Genomic DNA, 15,094 nt, shown 5'->3' with positions numbered 1-15,094 from the left:
TCCATTCTCACTGGGTCCGATTGACTATATGCCGGGAGTCTTGACGTATCAAGCTTGGTAGATTCGCGCAGCTTAATATATCCTCATTTTCGGGGGTGGTAATGAAATAACAGACAAATATAATTATAGAGTCTTGAGTTAGATATTAAAGCAAACGTTTTGTCTCTCTTCAACAGCATTGCTCCTACTGTATGTCGATCAACCGTTGCTTTTTTTTTCCCAAGCAATATACCATGAAAGTTCGCTTAAGCCGAAAGAAGTTTTGTTTTTATTTTGGATGTTATTATATTTTCTTTAGTTTAAATGACTTAAATAGGTAATGCCATGTATCGTTATGGAAATACGTTGCTGTTGTTGTTATATTTCGGTTTTGAGCTATTTTAATAGCAGTTTTTCAGTTTTCAAAGAAATTCCGAGCGCTTTTCCGGTTTCTAACCGGAGAGACAAAAAAAGAAAGAAAGAAAGGAAAAAAAAAACTATTATAGTTTTCTCGCCCACGCAAAATGACACTTTCTCAGTAGGGGCCACTGAAACCAAGCTGGAACCTGCGGCTACTGAAACAACCGTGTTTCATCGTTATCGATGATGAGAATTACTCATGCTATTTTATTATCTCCACCAATGAGAACATTACCATTCGAGATCGTTCGAGATCAGGTGATTTTTTTCTGCGTGAAACAACGCGAGGTACGTGATGCGTATGACTAATGCGCCATCGGGATTGGCTCGCATAAGAATACATATCCCCCGAGGCAATCTGTAAAGAGAATTTACGGCTTGAGTCCAAATAAAATTCCATATTTATCTGGACGTTACTCACACAGCCCAAAATAACTTCAAATCAAATTGAAGCAAAAAGTTATTGTTAGTTATAGTTGCCTTAAATGCTTTATTTCTTAGTTTTAACTGATATTTTTTTTGGCTAGAAAATGATGATGATCTCATTGGCATGCAAATTCTTGCTAGTGATGAATTGCGCGCCAGAAGTCATCCTCGAGACCGCATGAATGAATGAAAACAGATTACGCGGACGATGATAACGCTAAGCGAAATGTCGTAGTAAATTGTCGAAAAACTAAACATTACTTTAAACACGGATCAAATGGATATCGCCGAAGAAGAAAAAGTCAAGGATCTTTTAAAGGACATTCAACTGGACCAGTTCTATCGACAGATTCACGGCAAATTACACATTACACGCCTTTCACACTTCGACCATGTCACTGAAGAAGATCTGGACGATCTTGGCATGGCTAAACCAGAACAGAGACGGTTGTTTGAAGCTTTGAAGAAAGCCAAGAAGAAGTCGCTTTTCAGCAGTTTTAGACGAAAGGTAAGTTCTTACACTTAGGACGATCGAGTCTTGCTAAAACGGCGAAGTTTGATGTTCGCGTCGGCTCTGTTGGTTGTGTTTTGACTACAATTTGTTCATTGTATTGGAATTCCCAGCGGTACTTTCTTGTAATAGTGAAATTTATGTTTGTCGTATTGGGGTTTAGTGACAGCACAGTTTTATGTTTTGTGTTTTAGCGTACTGAATAGCATTTTTTAAACGGGGAAATCTTGTGTATGGTGGCACAAATTATCGAAGGTCACACGCGTCGATCGATACTGTGAAATAATGCCACGTTTGCATATTTCACACTGTTAATTTAACATTGATCTCGAAAGCTTTAGAAGATGAATACTAAAGCTTGTTTCTTGGAACAGTGACAGCGGCAAATTTCACTCTTTTATTGTCGAGACTAAGTCTCCCTCGGGCGATTTTATAATTCGTGCGTTCCCACCCCTTCGAAGTTCCTGTCCACGTGCGTTGGCCATCTTCCGTTTACATATCGATAACAGGGTCACTTCGAAATAGGAAAATTACTGTTCTTCCTTTCTTTAGATATACATACAGATTTCCTGGTTTCGGTGAAATCGGAAGCGGTGTGTAGCTATTATACTGAGACGAGATTTTACCATTAGCTTGTTTCGTCGCGCGTTTAAGCGAATTGTAAACAAACCATTGACTGTGTAATTCACTGTTGAGGAGCAAATATTTAAAATATTTCTAAATAGCGCATCATAGCGAATACCTTAAAAGTTTCGCTTTGTTTTGACAGCGTAATTTACGTTTCATTATACCCAAGAGATCAGATCTTCATATTTCAGATCTGTTGTCGAATAATCAATCATGAAATCACATCGTACTTTGAAAGTAATAGACATGCATAACCGCACGTGATTAGAATTAACTTAGTTAAGCTTAAGAATTATTAAAAAGTCTTGCATCACCTTCATGTACGTGCATGGAAAATGAAAATACAGACTGAACTCTGCGTTAAACCTACCAGTTTTCTTCGATGATATGCGTGTTAAATGTTTTCATTACTTAAATTTGTCCACAACAATCATTCTGTGTTAGCCTTGCCTCTAAACCCCAGTGGGGGTTAAATAGTATTTTGTGTTTTTATTATTATGAATATTATTTCTTTGTGTGAAACCCTAATATTGCATGGGTTAAAATTTTTCAGTTCTGTCCTGAATGCCCTACATGTACATGTATATTAATTGTAACCCAGTGTGGAGTCACTTACAACTTTTTTCGGCTAAGGACATTCACAATGATCTAGGTTAACCTTAATTCACTCACTACTATATTTACTTCAGCAATTTCTCTTATATGTAGAGTTACAAGTTTACAAAGAAATTTATCGTATACTATAAATTATTGGTTGGTCATACAATGTGCCCTACATATGACAGTGCACAATTAGCAGTGATTAGACTACGAGTAGTCCCTCTTTCGCTTAGTCCGTCGTGCATGACGCGCAAGAAAACCACAAGAAAAAAATGGCCGCGCGAAAGGAGGGACTACCGCCTAAGCCCAAGAGTTTGAATTATGCATTGCTCTCACAATGCAAAAATATGATTGGCTTATGTTACATGTAGGAGCGTTGACAACATGTTGTCAACATTCGAGATACCTGTGACGTCTTGCAGGAATGTTTTGGAACCGGAGCAAATCGAAGCGGTACCAGAGCAAATCGAAGCGTTGGAATCGAGCTTCGCAAGCCGTGATGTTCTTGTGAATCTGCCAACAGGCTTTGGAAAGATTTAAATTTATCCAGTGTTTTGTTTGGCAAAGCTTTCTGCCTCCAACCCGACTGCGAGTGTGTTAGTGATTTCACTGCTCAACAGCATCGTCTAAGTCAGCGACTATAAATTCACTGATCTTGGCCTTTTTCTGCTGTCCATTTGAAAGATTGAACCGGACTCTCACTTGAAACCGGACATTCACCTGAAATTTTCCACTGCTATCGGCAAACATATCAGCGCAGTTGGATGATCTCCTATGTATAATGTATAATGTGTAATGTATAATGTAAATTCTCGGTTGAAACTCTGTTGAAATTTTCGCAATAACTTTTAGATGCAGCGAAAATCGTTACAAAAGGCCTCTTTCGCCGTCTTCTTTTTATAATTTCTTTGGCAGTTTCGCTGAATGAACACTGAACGAAGATATACTTCTCACGGCATATGTTTTTGCCTGGCTACTTGAAGAGTAGAGTAGAGCAATTTTATTCAGATCTCCTGGGGCTATTGATAACAGGCGACAATAAGAGGACGTCAAGATGAGAAATACTACACCGAAAAATCACTCGGCCGTGAAAGGGCAAACTCTTGGGCTTAGGCGGTAGTCCCTCCTTTCGCACGCTCCTAGCCCCCAGGATTTCATGCGGCCATTTTTTTCTCACGAATTTCTTTTGCGTCACGCACGACGGACTAAGCGAAAGAGGGACTACTCATAGTCTAAGCAGTGATTGGTTATATTGACATGTTGATTAATTTTGTTAATTACAGAAATCAAAGAAGTCAGAAGCTCAAACTGATGGTACAGCAGAACGCACAAGTTGTTATGGAATTGCTGGTGACTCCTTGACATGTCTCATTGGTGAGCAGTCACTTGAGCTTTATGAAATGCTTGGAAATGGTGCCTTTGGTTATGTGAGAAGAGCAAAATGGGCAAAAAATCCCCATAAGAAGGTAAACCAAGCAACATCAGTTGTACATGGTGTATTGTGTATTAAGTCAAATAATGTTACTAAATAATCTTGCATTTTTGATTGGTTCTTACTTATAAATATATCTCAGGAGGACAGATGCATAGAATCTATTATTATTATTATTATTATTATTATTATTATTATTGTTGTTGTTGTTGCTGTTATTATTATTATTCTTATATCATACAGATAGATTCCATGCTGCCATGTACCTGTTATAGCAGATCACAGAAAACATCAAAATGTGGGATTAACATCAATCACTGGCACACTCGTTCTTACCACAATTTGACGTCATCTGTGATCTCTTACTGAACAGGCGCATGGCAACATGGAATCTATTTGTTAAATATTAGCATGTGTGTTCATCTGCATAAATATACATTGTTTCCAGTATACCTTTGCATTCACATATACATGTATATTACATGTACGTGTACGTGTAAACTATTTACCTACATGTACGTGTATGTAAGTAAAGTACTTTTTTTGAAAGATCTCACAGGATAAATTCAGACGTTCAAATTTGGGAGTATAGAGATTTTGTTATAGTAATCAATTTCTAAACTGAAAATTATATGTTTGAATCAGAACATGCACATATGATTTAGTATAAATCTACTAGCATTCTATCATGGCTGCTGTTCTCTGACTGGCTACACTGTCACTACTAACTATCTATTCTGCTGTAGATAGTGAGTAGCCAAGCAGTGTGCGGTTGTTAATAAATTGGTGGCTGCTTGTTTATGTTTTTGAAGTGTCTGTGATGAGGATTTAGATAAAGTTAAAATGATTACTAGATTTATTATAAAACAATTAGTTTATTTGCACTCAATTTCTATTTGTGTGGGATAGTTGACTTGGGCTGCGATAGAAATCTTGAACTCATTGAGCTCATTGTTGAATAGAAAACAGTAGTGAGCATGCATCTTGGGAATGGAAGGAAAGAACAATGGGACTTTATAAAAGTGAATTTTTGAGTGTGTGTGCATTTTGCTTAACTACATAATATTAATCATTTACAACATTTAGATCAATGTGGCAGTAAAATGTTTAAAGGCCTGGAATGACAGGGCCTTCCAACAGATGCAGATGGAGTTTATCAAAGAAGCTAATGCAATGAGTTTATTGGATCATCCACACATTATCAGGCTCTATGGCATTGTGCTTTCTGTTCCCATGATGCTGGTGAGTACTTAGTTCACTGATAGCAGTGTAAGTGCATTTAACTTGTACTGTATGCACAGCACAAATTTTCTGTATTCACTTGTTGCTGCTGGAACAATGCTTTGTACATGTAGTATAATATGCACTTACATGCAGCAGGCAGGATAACATAAGAAATGGGCAATAAGCAGTAAGCAGTAAGCAGGGTTCTTACATGGCTAGCTCAGTGAGGAGGCAAGATGAACCAAATCCCGCACTGTAATTGGCGACCTGAATGGGCAAGATGGCAATATCTTGCATACTCAGGACTACCTGCTGTGTCTCACAAGAAGAGTTGTCCCGAAAGCCATATGATTATTTCTTTATTGACCAAGCTTGTTTAATCAAGATGGCTGGATATTGGCCTCATCATTTATAATATTTTTATTATTATTTTTTTGTATGTGTGATTGTGCACCAAGACTCGTCTCGGCCAATATGCAGCCAACCAGACCTCACGCTTGGTCAATACACACTCATATTTATTGACCTACAGCGTAAAGTACATGTGGGTGACAAATAATTTTCTGTAGGCAACCAAATTGCTAGCTGTCTTCACATTTTGATAGGCCTGATTTGTCCATGCTCTGTACTACTGTACAAGTTGTTCATCATAGGTGCATATGTTTAGTTCCTCTAAGTGTATGCAAAGGGACAGTGCATGTACACTGTAAAACAAGAACTTGGGAAAATTAAAGTGATTTAAAAGATGCTTGCATCTATTTCAAAATGAACTCATTAAGCATGTCACGTGTACATGCACAACAAGATGATGTGAAGAAAGCGATGTTCTTTGAAAACTTCTGGCAAATTCTGGTTGACAAGTGTGCCCAATTATCTAGAACACACACTTTATCAAAAATATACCAATTTATTGTAAATTCATACACGTCTACAGTATTAAAGATTTTTATTTTCAGGTCACTGAACTTGCGCCACTTGGCTGTCTGCTAACACGGCTCAGAGATGAATCCCAAAATTTCACCATCAATGGTCTGAGTGACTTTGTGGTCCAGATAGCATCAGGAATGGCATATCTTGAGTCCCACAGGTTTGTTCATCGGGATCTTGCTGCTCGAAACGTGTTGCTGGAGTCTTATGAGAAAGTCAAGATTGGAGATTTTGGAATGATGCGTGAACTATCTGAAGAAGACGACCACTATACAATGCAACCCAGTGGGAAGATTCCATTTGCGTGGTAAGTTTGAAATATTGATTCTCCTAACTGCATCTAACTGTGAACACCTCACAAAAAAGAGATGTATGCTAATTAACAATTAGATTATGAGCTTGAGATTTCTGTGGGGTGATTGTCGATGAGGCCAAAGGTCGAATCAACTATCACCTCACAGAAATCAAGAGCAAATTATTTCATTGTTTTGCAGAATTCTAACTGAAGTTTACTTCAAAGAACAGTTTCCAATTATTTATTGATGTGTTATTAAACTTGCACTATAAACAGATCCATTGGACTGAACTGTGATTTGAAATTGCAGTTGTGGGCACTCACATATTTTTTCAATAATTTCAAGTTTTTTTTTAAAGTGGAGAAACTGTAAATGTCCTTTTTTTAGTCTTAAGAATTTATTAAATTATTGTTGGCATTAAAATGTTCCTGCAAACTTTGGAAAAATAAAAAAAACGGCCATTTGGTAAATGACCTCCAGCCACTGCACACTTATGGCTGATAGTGTACAATCACTCACTCAGTGACTCAGCCAATCAGATTGCAGCATTTGCATGAGTGTACTGGTACAATTCTACTAATTCTGGTTAGTCTCCAACAATAAAGCTGCTTGCTTCAAGCATTTGTTATGAACCTGGATGAAAGAGATCCCTTAGTGATTATGTGATGTTCTTTTCAGGTGTCCACAAGAAGTTCTTAAGTTTCGCAAGTTTTCCCATGCCTCTGACATGTGGGCTTTTGGAATCACTATGCTAGAATTATTTTCATATGGAATGGAACCTTGGCCAGGACTGAATGGAGCTGAGGTGAGGGAACTAGCCTGTAACTTCCTCAAGCAGTTGCAAGGGATAAAGAAAATTTTAGTCAATATATTCCAGTTGCCTTGTTGGCAAATAGGTGTATGATAGTAGCACAGTGGAATCCCGACTTTTCAAACCTCCAAGGGAAACAAAAATTTTGTTTGAAAAATTGGATAGTTTGGGAAATCTGGGGTAAAATTACAGTATTCGACTGAGGGGAGGGAAGTGACTTTTGGTTTGAGTTATGGGGAGGTTAAAAAAGATGAGGGTTTGAGAATCAGAATTCCACTGTACACTGTATATGGATATCTGATTGGTCCGTAAACCCAAAGGCCCTTCTCATTTGCCTTCCAAGTTGTCCAATTGTTTTGTTTTGTTTTGTTTTGTTTTGTTTTTTGCCAACAGCAACTGTTGATACAGCATTCTTGGTCTTACAAGTAAAGGGCGTGCAGTCATACAAGTGTATACATGTACTGTACGAACTGTACTTGTGAATGGCCTGTTATTAGTAATCGTACATGTAGTCTCAGTCACACACCTTTTTCATGTAAGAAACGTTTGTTTTGTTTTGTTTTGTTTTGTTTTGTTTTTCGGTGTTCAAAACCAGATACTGGAAAAGGTGGACATGCCATTGTGTGAGCGACCCAAAAGACCTGATCACTGCCCGACAGAAATCTACAATATCCTGCTGTCACATTGCTGGGCTCACGAACCTCATCAGCGAGCAAGGTTCAGCATGCTGAAGAAGATGGTTGATGAGGTTAGGCTCCAAACTTATAATTTCTTGATATTCAGTGTTTAGTGTTTGTAGTTTGTACTTACAGATGCACAGTACATGGTAACCAAGATCAGTTGACACTTAACAGCTGTACATGCAGGTCCTCATTTTCCAGTTTATCGGACAATACAAAGTATATAAATCACTATTGAACTGAGTACAATTACTGTAATGCGATCCTGAAAATCCAAACAGATTTATCCATGCATTATCAATTGTTAGGTGGTGAGAATTTTGAAAATCAATCTTCCGGATGTCCATTAATTTTTTTTTTAAAAATTGTTTATTTAGTTATTTTATTTATTTATCTAAGGTGTTAAGGTCATTTCTACAGTTGTATGATTACAAAAATCCAGAAACTTACAAGAAAATGAACATGTACGTACTTGATGTAGTCAAGCACAGTTAATTGTCAGTCATAGCTCACACTTACATTGTACATGTACATGTATATTTACCTTTCTTCTGTGTCTCTGAAGGCCCATCCTGTGAATGCTGCTGCTGTTTTCCCATATGAAAGCAAGTGCCAACAAAATCTGAGTTTCCAGGAAGGAGATATTATCACATTACTTGAAGCTAGGTAGGGCTAGTGTGTGCGAAAATTATAATTTATATGCTTTGATAAAGAGACAGATGAACTAGTGTGTATACATGTATGTGCACTGGCATGATTTAACAAAAAAAGAACAGGAAGAGTCTGCTGATTTTGAATATCTTCTTTTATTGTACATTGCAGTCCGGATGTTTCTTGGTGGAAAGGACAAAACATGAGGACAAAGCAAGTTGGAATGTTTCCATCAGAACTGGTAGAGAGTGGATTACGGAGAGGTACATGAACAGTGCCTTTTTTGCACTGCTTTGTCCATAACAGTACACGTAAATCTAATTTTTCAGCATTCTCCATGTCAGTGTGTTATTATGTTACTTATTCATGTATTTGTATAGTTACTCACTGTACATGTCTAATGAGTTGATGTAGAGTTTGCTCTGAGGTAAAGGCAACAAATAATTAAGTAGTTATGCGGTAACAAAGCTATCAGAGTACCCCTGTATATTGTACATGTACTGCATGGTTCATCTTCTCAGTCTGTTCCTTTCCTTTTTTTTATTTCAGCTGTGTCACCAGTAACTCACAGGACATCGCCAAAGCCAAGGTCAGTATTCTCTTTTTCATTGATCGATTTGTCTGTTTCTGTTCTTTTTATTTATTTATTTATTTTTTTTATCTTTTTGTTTGTGTGCATCTCACATCTGTCCATCCACTCGGACTGTTTGTGCTGTCTTTCTGTTACTCATCAAAGCTATTGTTGTGCTACTATGTTGAACAAATCACGAACTCCTTGAACGCATATTTTAATTTACGTGTTCACTTTCCGTTTCTTTTCCTTTTCCAGAAGTTCCGTTAAACAGCGTAGCAAACAGTGTAACCAGCGTCCGAACTGTGGTAAGGCGTTTTATCGTTATCACACTTTTATGAGAAAATAATAATGTGCAATTATCCCTTTCTCCTTGTGAAGGGAAAACACTAACATATCATGTGCTCGTTTACTTACTATTACTGTCACTATGACCTTTCCCCAGACTGTGGGAGCGCTCACATCTACGAGACTCCAGTCCTCTTGTATTCATCGGAACTGTTTTCAACTGGTAGCAGCAGAGGCACGTCTTTCTCTTGCCGGTCTGTTGAAAGCGACCTAACGTCTTCCACAGAGGTTGACAGTGGATATTCATCCAGTGTTGACATCAGGAGATTTAACTCTTCGACTGGTGACATTAGTCCCGACCAGCAAAAAGCAAACTTCGAGGCTTTGTATGAGAATACAAGCATCCGAAAACAAGACGCAAAGGCTACAGTGTATGAGTTCATGTCGCCGCCAGCTGGGCATGTGTCTAACCCCATACCCATTCCAAACCAGGGTACAGGACAACCAAGGTATTCTAGGGAGCAGCATGGCACACAGTCCTCTCCTCCTTCAACAGACCAGAAGTGTTCTCTGGACTTCAGCAACTTTGGTGATCCAGAGTTGTCTGTTGGTAAACCAACCTCTCCTTCTCTTTCTACAAAGATTTCAACATCACTCCCAAGCAGCTCAGTTGTGCAATTCGAAGGCAAACCTCGACGGCTCTCCAAGACATTCTCTCCACCGACGGAGAAACTGTCTCCACTGAAATCTTCCGTAGGCGAAACGTTTGCTCAGGAAATGCTTACGTTCCTGACAGGAGTTGGTGGTGCCAAATCGAATGATTCTTCTTCAAGTAAGGCGGAAGAAGAGGACATTTACGAAGATTTGTCAAGGCCATGTGCACCAGTTCCAGCTTTTCCATCAGAAAGAGGAGGTGGACCCCTTTCTTCAAAGACCTCCCTTAAAGCAAACAATGTGCATTCATATGAGAACCATCGCATCTCAATTAAAGAACAAAGCACTAAGAAACGTGATCAGAACAGTCAACAGGAAGCTGCTGACCAAGACAAGGTCAGGTGCAATTCTTCCTATCTGTTGCAAAACGGCCATCAGCTTAGAGATGCGCGTTGCAATACTTGGCCCACACAGCCGAATTATGACAACCACAAATTGAAAGATGCTGATGCAGCCTCTTCGTCAGGTAGTCGTTTCTATGACAACCACAAGCTGAGACCTTCGGAGACCACTTTGCGGTCTTCTGATGCATATTGCGACAACAGGAAGATCAAGAACGAGGCGTGTGATTCTACTGAAGCTTCACGCAAAGTAACTCGTGCTTGCTATGAGAATGTCGAGCTGCAAACCGGTAAGACTACAGCAAACAAAGAAGAGCACTCCCAAGAAGCTATAGCCAACTGCAAACAAGAGAAAGAGAATTCTTCAGACAAAGCTCGCACCGCTGAACAAAGATATGAAAACTGCGTTCCTAATCCAAGACGCACAAGTCACGGAAACTTCACACCGAAAGTATCGCAGAATGGCAATCTGGAGAGCGACCAAAAAGACGTTAGTGATAGTTTGTATGAGAATTGTGAAATTGAAGGCAAGAAGAAGGAAAGCCAGGATGAAGAAACTTTGGGCCTGACAATTCCAAGATACCAGGATAAAAAAGACAGAAAGCTTTGCCATTCTCTACCGACAAACAGCCATTGCGTTGGAGTGGTGCCTAATGAGCTAGATGGATTCGTGAGAATGATTTTGGAAAAGCGCAGCCCACCGGCTTTAACGAGAGTAGGAAGTGCTGATGCTATAACCGTTGACGCGGATAAAGATGATCCCTGGAGTATCGGGTTAGATGGTGACAAAGGCCATAATGTGGATTTTCAAGATCACCCTGTCCCACCTCCACGATGGAAACGAATTGCACGTATGAAACGGACCCAGTCCCTTGTAGGCTCCTCACAACACCGGTGGGAAATGGCCGTGAGCCCTGAACTTGCAACTGTTTTGAATAAAAGATTGAATGGAACTCTTGCTGGTGTGCCTGCTATGTCAAGCCGGGATACAAACTCAATGAGTGATCCACCGAAAAAAGCACTGGGGATCATGAAACCAGCTTTGCCTCCACGTGCTAACAAGAATAGTGTGGTCGTTGCTAAGCCTGTTAGAACCAGTAGCAACGCTTATGAGAACGTTACCTTACCAAGCAAGCCTTGTGGAAAGGAAACCTGTCTTCCTGAGCTTCCACCGAAGGTTAAACGATGTAAAGAAAACGGCACCGTCAAAAATGGCAGTCTGAGTTCGAGAGCGTTGCATTATGAAAATGTGCTTGGAGTAAATGGTTTCCATGTTGTTGCGAAGAAGAACGTTGAGGCACATTTCGAAAGTGATTCTCCTCCTCCACTTCCAAAGAAACTTTCTCAGACGAAGGTACCTCCTTTGATACCGTGTCGACCTGACCTTGAACAAAAGTGCTAGAAGTTGCAAGCAGTGTGACTGCAGTGTCTATGGAACACATGAACGTAAGGCGTTGCGTCGGTTCATAAAAGTGGTACAGTCTGTTGCAGGCACAACTACCTGAATGAATTGCGGTACATTGAAAAGTTAGTCCGTGACCACTCTGTGCCCATGTGGGTAGCCGTACATTCATGTTACATTTTCTCTACAGAGCTTGTTTGTTAGAACGCTGATACTAAAGCAAGATTTACCATATTCACAGTATGGGCATAATCAAAGCTCAGAAAATGATTGAGCCAAAGAACAACAGATACAGTTCGTAAGTTTTAGCGTTGAATGTCTGCTTCACACTGACTTGGGACTGGCTTCAATCCTGTTTTGAACTATGGGCTCGCGATTTAATTGTAAATATAAGGACTATACATGTAGTTCTACAATTCGTTTGAATAGTCCGCATTAATGGTTAACTTTACATTGTATCCTACACACTCGTCTTAGACAGTAAACAGTCAATTCATTGCTGGATACTCCTTGTATAGATTCATTAATCTTACATGGACAGTCTGTCCACAGGTGATCTCACACAAAAAAGATCTCCTTAACGCACAACATCTAGGATACTGCCCAACATGTAACAGATGTCTAGCCTAATGACTCACTGAATCTTTCATGACAGTAGTTAGAATATTTTAGGTGGTTGAGAACGTATAAATTACATCATTATTAAATCAACGTTAGCTAAAAGGTGCAATATTGAAAATTAACACACGGTAAATCGTGCAATATGTGTTAGTGTACATGCTATAGATGTAGATGTTTTTATAAAATGGACATGCGGTTCTTGTTCAATCAGAACTGATATTATGCTCACGTTGAAATAATTCTTTTTTAATTAATTAATTATTTTAAATTGAAATGACTATAGAAGTTTATTTTATATGGGGTACCGGTAGATTTATTTTTGTCCATTTACCAGTCGAGCTGGTGAGGTCACATTTCAATTTTATTTAGCTTCCGGTAACTCAGTGTATATAAGCTCAGCATTTCTTTGTTGGCTTTAACACAAATGCTTTATTTTATGTTTATTTAAGATCATTTTATTGACATAGTACGTAGATGTACATAGCTGAGGAAATTAATGGTAGCCAAGGAAGCTTCTGTCCACAACTGGTTTGCGCCTTAGAAGCTTCTTTGTAATTAATCCTGTATGACCCAAAGTTGATCAAGGTCTTATTTCTCCCCAGTATCACTGCGCAGTCAAGCACAGAGACCATGCGAATTGAGAAAATGATATCCTAACAGATTGAGGATATTTTCTGAGTAGATGTCGTTGAATTAAGAATTATTTTACAGGGCTGTCAGTTTTCATGAAAAAGGAAAGGAAAGAATGAAGATCATGGAAGAATCATGGCATTTATTATCTGGTCTGGAAAATTCTAAAGTTCTAAAGAAAAATTAGTGGAAAATTTACTAGTCTTATTTTGGTCAATGAAGTGTTTTCCGGCCAGGTTTTTGACTTCATGGGTAACTTCCTTGTCTTAGTCACTAGCAGGCTGACAAACTTTTTAAGGAAGACTTTGTAATCTTGGCGAGAATGCTTCATTCAGTTTTCCCCACTCTGAAATTTGATACGTATGTCACTGCTCACTGTGTGATAGTTACGGAAAATATGTTATCCTTCAAATCAAGATCTGATAATTGTGCGTTTTCTTTTATTGCCTACTACCTGTCTGATTGGCAATGTGTTGATATTGTACGGAGAGATAAGATTTTGATCACCTATGGAAATTATATGTGAAGTTTTTAGTTTCACTAGAGCTTTTTTCGATTGTGTCGAAAGTAATCAGGCAATTACTTTGGTTTTGATTTTCGTATGGTTTGAGATTGGCTGAATAGTCTGGCAAGTAATTGGTTTGGTTTTGGTTTTACGACACTGAGTTGAAAACCTCTCTATATTATAAAATACTGATTACAACAATAACACAGAACATTTCGCAGGTGAATGTTGCCGCCTCAAGAGCGAGCAAAGTAATGACGAAGCGTCAATATTTTCGGAGGCTATGTCTCTTTGAAGTTTAGTAGTTGTATGTTCAACAGTTCTAATGGCTAGAGATTTAGTTCAGTTTTCTATTAATATAATTATTGATTTGTTAAGAAAAAAACAACAACAGCACTTTTGTTCCTTTGTAAGATAATTGTATGTTTTATTTGTTTCCTGGAGTATTATTCCCAGCTGGTATTTAATGATCGTTAATTTTTTAGATTATTTGTAGCAGAGGTTTAAATGCCTTCAACGGTGTATTTATTTATTTATATAAAATTAAATGAATATTTTGGGGGTATTTCTTTTTTTATCTTTTTTTTCTCAAGTCACAAGTGTCTGATATATAGTTGGTTTCAGGTCAAGTGTGCACTGGCGAAACAGCCCGGATCCTGAACCGTTTTTCTTCAACTCATTGACGCTAATCCAGGATTGAGACTTTGACAAATTTCAAATGCTGTGGCCTTGAAAATGTTATTTTCACAGCTACCATTTTGCTGAGTTTAACGTCAGTCGAAACTATAGCCAGAACACCTCACTGAAAAGTTACAAAATGACATAGGAATTCGACCTAATTCTGGAAACAACTGGATCCCAGTGTAGATAGTATATTAATAATACGATGCAATAATAGTCCAATACCTTAGAAATAGAACAATGTTCGTTAGGTAATACTCAATTCAGTAGCAATTGAAATAAAACGCAGTAACACATTATTTGGGTATGCTGTCTTCTTTCTTTCCTCGTCTTCTGTCGAACGTCGAACTATAGATCCTGCACTGTCTTCATATTTTGAGCGCATCCGACATGTAGTTTATTAAGTCCAGAGGCAGACCTGGCTGCTAACAATTTCCCCTGCAGAGCTCTGGTTATCGGCAAAATCGAAGCTGAAAACCGTATCCCATCAGTTTTTAAGACATTCCCGTGTGAAACAGCGTGTATGCTTGCAAATTACTAATACAAAAGCCTGCTCTTGGTTGGATTGCGTTTGAAACGATTGAAAACTCAACAGTTTTGATATAGCCTTATAGCCTGAAAAAACAAACAAACAATAGCACGATGATTGACCTGAAGGGGAACGTATGTAATCGTAACATTGACAACTAAGATTGTCTGCTCTTCCCCCCCCCCCCCCCGCCCCCCTCCCCCTCCCTCCTCTGACCCATTTTCCACA

General features: G+C 38.7%; 1 protein-coding gene across 1 annotated transcript; it reads left to right on the top strand.

The window, feature by feature from the left end:
• Positions 1-878: 878 nt before the first annotated feature.
• On the top strand, positions 879-14,636 carry LOC110040253 (uncharacterized). The gene is made up of 11 exons (XM_089283625.1): positions 879-1,333; positions 3,847-4,029; positions 5,082-5,237; positions 6,176-6,453; positions 7,121-7,247; positions 7,849-8,001; positions 8,499-8,599; positions 8,756-8,847; positions 9,134-9,173; positions 9,414-9,463; positions 9,601-14,636. The coding sequence occupies exons 1-11, from the start codon at positions 1,103-1,105 to the stop codon at positions 11,898-11,900; spliced, it is 3,711 nt and encodes a 1,236-aa protein (XP_089139751.1). The 5' UTR covers positions 879-1,102; the 3' UTR covers positions 11,901-14,636.
• The last annotated feature ends 458 nt before the right edge of the window (positions 14,637-15,094 follow it).

This window comes from Orbicella faveolata, unplaced genomic scaffold (assembly GCF_042242905.1).
Source record: "Orbicella faveolata isolate gen_17 unplaced genomic scaffold, um_ofav_v1 contig_12, whole genome shotgun sequence".
Taxonomy (NCBI): domain Eukaryota; kingdom Metazoa; phylum Cnidaria; class Anthozoa; order Scleractinia; family Merulinidae; genus Orbicella; species Orbicella faveolata.
This window is presented reverse-complemented; position numbering and strand designations above follow the sequence as displayed.

Excerpts from the sequence above, each read along its gene's own strand:
- LOC110040253 (XM_089283625.1), top strand. The coding sequence starts at position 1,103 with ATGGATATCGCCGAAGAAGAAAAAGTCAAGGATCTTTTAAAGGACATT. Across the intron at positions 8,002-8,498 it reads TGAAGAAGATGGTTGATGAG|GCCCATCCTGTGAATGCTGC; the intron begins GTTAGGCTCCAA and ends GTGTCTCTGAAG. Across the intron at positions 8,600-8,755 it reads ATCACATTACTTGAAGCTAG|TCCGGATGTTTCTTGGTGGA; the intron begins GTAGGGCTAGTG and ends TGTACATTGCAG.